The following is a 4,553-nucleotide window of genomic DNA, read 5'->3' on the forward strand; positions in this document are numbered from 1 at the left end:
TATGAGAAGATATGGAAAGAACTTCCTGGGTTGCATGGAAGGTGGAGGAAGTAACAACATAAGAGTGAAACTTTCCTAAAGACTGTAACAGAGCATACTTATTTATGGACTGCCGACAGAGAAGATGAAGACGATATCTTCATGCCGAGCACCAAGGTCAGAGTACCGCATCGTCGAAGGCCAAGAGTAACGCATCGTCGAAGGGCAAGAGTGTTACATCGACGAAGGATGACGATGATGCCTTCATGTAGTTTGTAAGCTGTATTTTTTTAAGTTCAGCCATACTGTTTAATTCAGATATACTTGTATCTTAATTATCTGTTGCAGTTTTTTTGGAAATGTAACTAGAATACCAATGTAAATTAATAGTAATATGTCTCTCGCATACATAGGTAGATATATGTCTCCTGATCAGATAGAAGCAAATACAATAATAACACATACATGTACCATGTCTCATACATAGATAATGACTCACACATGAGAAAAGTCTGAAACTAACATGGATGGACATATGTGTCATACATAGATAACCATATCACTGCTGGGGACGACGACGAATCTGGGTCTTCCTCGGACGAGGACCGGAAGGTGATAAACGCTGAGGCGGTGGGCGAGGCTCACGATAACCACGACCATAGATAACCTCGTCTGTCACTGTCTGTGTCTCCTGCTTTGGTGATGGCGGTGAAGTGAGGTTTGGATGATTCACCAGAAGGTTTTTCCTCACACAATTATGTGGGACGATATCGGTGACAACCCAGTGGATGTTATACTTCGGCACGTGCCCGTGCACCTTCCCAGGACAACTTGTTTCTACACATTTCACGGTATAGGTTGTTGGACTTGATATATGTGTCCGAAAAACCCTCTGCGTAGACATAACCCACTTTCTCACTGCATACTTCAATTTTTCCTTTGTACCATACATAGCCCCTATCTGAACTTGGTTCAGATTATACTGCCATGGAGTCTCATGGCCATCATTGATCGTAAGGCTGGTTGATATGTCCTGATCCCATGCAGAAGGAATCGGTACCTCCTCTTCATCCTCGGAATTTTTAGAATCCAGACTCTCCGCCAATCCATCATCGTCCTCTTCCTCCGTCACCCTCTGCATTTCCTTCCCTTCCTCATCCCCATCAGCAAATCCAGAACAAGCTAATATTATCGACTGGCTACTCTGCCCAGCATCATGACCACACACATTGTGTTGCACGTAATTTGACTCTTTCTTGGATTGGCTAGCATCCACATCCACTAGCTGTGACCCGGATAAATAAATCTCGTTAGCCACTTGACTGCCTTGTCCGGGTGCATACCCCTCGTGAAGTTGTACGGTATTTTCCTCCTTCGCCACAGGTTGCACTAGGGCATATGGGTGTATTCTTCGATCTCTGCAACGCCTTAACAGGGTTAACCATTGCTGGCTCCTATCTACCAGTATCAACTCACATTTGACATGTTTACATGATTTGGTCCACAATGCATGAATACTGACTGAACATACTTCAGGATCCAGCCGAAAACTAGTAGTCAACCAGTACTTCAACTGTCTAATGTCCAGCCTGTCCGGGTTTGAAAGTGTCATGACACCATTTTTATACTCGCGAAGATCAACCCCCAACTTATTATATCGAATATTACCAGGGCCATAGTAAACAATCAAATTGACTGATTCAGACATTTTCACCTGTGAGACATTTTCATCTTCTCATTGATCACGACGAACAAAATTATTATCCGCTACACTAACTAACCGCTAAAATGCCACCACAGACAAATTAACATTCGAAGTATGCTATATGACTTATCTACACTAACTAAACTGTAAGACTTAGAGAAAATTTGTGAAAACATGATTATACCTTCGACGCGTGTGTCCCTGGTTCTTTCTCCTTTCTTCAACTCAGCGGCACTGGCCACCTCGCGGAGTATCTGCACCACCAGACAACACCACTACCGCCCTCTCGGCTCCCGGAGGTTGGACTCCGGCTACCCCCCAAGCCGCACCTCCTCCCGAGCTGAATGACCTCCACCCCACGGTGGCTCCTCCTCATTTGTACGCAAAAAACTATCCCATAGGGAAAAAATGACCGTAGGCCGACGGGGATGGCTACGATCTACTCTTTCTGCGGTTTGGATGCAAAAATGGATGGAAAAGGAGGAGATCGGCGCGGGGTGGCGAGAGAAACGTAGAGCAACGACACAGAAAGAACTGGGAATCGAGAGAAGGAGAAGGCCCGTTCGGGCTTATCCCGACCTCTTTGGTGGCGGGACGGCCGAAGACCTTTTCGGCCGCTGGTAGGCCGAAGACAATCTCTTCGATCGCCAGCCCACAACGACAGCCCTTCTTCGGACCGAAAAGTAGCTCTTGGGCCAGGCCGACGGGGTCATATTCCGAACTGGTTATAAAAAACATCATAGTTTCAAAAAAAAAATCGAGTGGCAGTGCTGGTAGAATCATTGGAAGGGCAGCGCTGTAAATTCTCACCGAGCATCAAAGATGCAGCAGCGGCACTGTGCGTGGTCGTGTCTACAGTGCCGGTACGCGGTGCAAGGCTGGACTGGAGCAGGAGTAAATTTATTTCGTCGAGGGAATCATCTCGCGTCTCAGTCTCTGTGCGCGCCCCTGACCCACAGACGTGATGGGGCGATGGCAATGCTTTGAACGCTGTGGGGTGCGCGGTGGGGCACCGCCTGTCACAGCTGCTACGGGCTACCGAGGAGGAGGATATGTCTACTGGAGTAGTATCGCGAAAGTAGATTTCTTCCGGACGGACGGTGCGTAGGCTGCCATAATACTAGGCTTTGCAACAAAGAAAATCAAGACGTGCTTTTATTTGCTAACCACATGTCCCATGCGGTAAATCAAGACGTGTTTTCTCATCGGAATGATTTAAGTTCGTTTGAACGAAATAAATCTTGAATACTCTTTTTTTTACGAAAAAACCTTTCAATCTATTCATCTTCAATCATGACAGTACCACAAACACCAGAAATAATAAAAATTACATCCAGATTCGTAGAACACCTAGCGACGACTACTCCTTCCATCCATATATATATATACAGGGTCTAATATAATTTTCAAAATTTCTTTGATTATTAATACAATTAGTAGTATATGAAATGTATAATGTGAAAAAATATATCATCAGAAGTTCTTTTTATGCATTAATTTGAGGGTATGCTTTGCATAAGGTTGCCTGTCATATATTTTTTACCTAATATGTGGTCAAAGTTAGCTTCCAAACGCATTACATCCTATATAGATGGATAAAGTGAAAAACTCTTTTCTGATGTATTGATGCCCTTTCTATTAATGCATATCACAAAAACAACATCATTGAAAATTATGCACAAATCTAAGGATATAATTTACTACTTCATGCATTCGTATTTTGTTTATTTAAATCTATGATCAAATTTGACATAAATTATAAAGAAGACTAAAAACCAGGACGAAAGTAGTACCACGTTATGAAAATGACTGCCTATATCTGAGTCGTCCGATGGTATTTTTTTTAAACCTGCTTTCTTCTTCTTCTTTTTTAAACCTGCTTTCGATGATAGTTGATATCGCATGATTTATTGGGACCTTCATATATTTGGGTCAAACTTTGCTCATCTATAAAACTTTTTTTTTCGGGTAAGCTCATCTGTAAAACTAACGTAGTGTAAATTATACAGTATGAGAACTTGTATTTTTTCACGACATGAAATTTGTTTTGAGAAGATGAATTTGTAAACTGTAAAAAAGGCCCGGTCCCAAAGCAAACAAAAAGCAGCACATTTAAAATTACATATTTGTCTTTACATCGTGCGCCACGCCACGTGTGGGAATAAAAAGTTATGAAAATTTGCACATGCCTATTATACATGTGTGTTTTTACAGTAAAGTTCAGAAAAATCACATTATAGAAAATTGGTTAGAAACGTTTTTTTTTAACGTGCACACCATTTGCAATTTCCGGTGGGTGGGGTGGAGGGAAAGATTCGATTCGACGCACGCGCGAGACCGCTGACCATACGCACACGTACACATGCATCGAGGCTCCCCGAGTTACGAGGGGCTGCCCTGAGCGGGGAGCAGATGCGGGCAGGGTCACGTCGCCCTCGCCAACCTGTCCGCCGCACCCGAGGCGCGCGCGACTCCCGAGGCCGACACGCAACGCACTATGCGCGCCAGTGGCGGGCCCCATGTCCTCTTTGACCGGTCAAGATCCGGAGGGGACGGGCGGGACCCGGCTCAGATCTACTACACCTACGCCACTGCTGCTGCCTAGCATCTACTCCTACAGTATATGGTCGGACTCGAAGAAAAGAAAAGAGAAGAGCGAGTGGCATGCATGCATTGCACGGCCTCTCCAAGCCCCAAAGGAGGTCCATGCAAATTTCCGGCCAAAGATCTACTAGGAGTACAGCCCTTTAAACGACGCTAGATTAGAGAAATATTTACCACGGGACTTTGGCGGGATGAGCATTTGGACCGACGAACCGCGTGCTGCTCCACACTCGGAGTGCTCTAGCTTTTGGGTACTAACGTACGT

The 4,553-nt window shown here is 44.6% G+C and overlaps 1 protein-coding gene across 1 annotated transcript; it reads right to left on the minus strand.

The window, feature by feature from the left end:
* Positions 1-378: 378 nt before the first annotated feature.
* On the minus strand, positions 379-2,378 carry LOC123057566 (uncharacterized). The gene is made up of 2 exons (XM_044480510.1): positions 1,869-2,378; positions 379-1,693 (listed from the first exon to the last, which is right to left on the minus strand). Exon 2 carries the CDS (start codon positions 1,685-1,687, stop codon positions 539-541), a length of 1,149 nt encoding a protein of 382 aa, XP_044336445.1. The 5' UTR covers positions 1,688-1,693; positions 1,869-2,378; the 3' UTR covers positions 379-538.
* Between the last annotated feature and the right edge of the window lie 2,175 nt (positions 2,379-4,553).

This window comes from Triticum aestivum, chromosome 3A (assembly GCF_018294505.1).
Source record: "Triticum aestivum cultivar Chinese Spring chromosome 3A, IWGSC CS RefSeq v2.1, whole genome shotgun sequence".
Taxonomy (NCBI): domain Eukaryota; kingdom Viridiplantae; phylum Streptophyta; class Magnoliopsida; order Poales; family Poaceae; genus Triticum; species Triticum aestivum.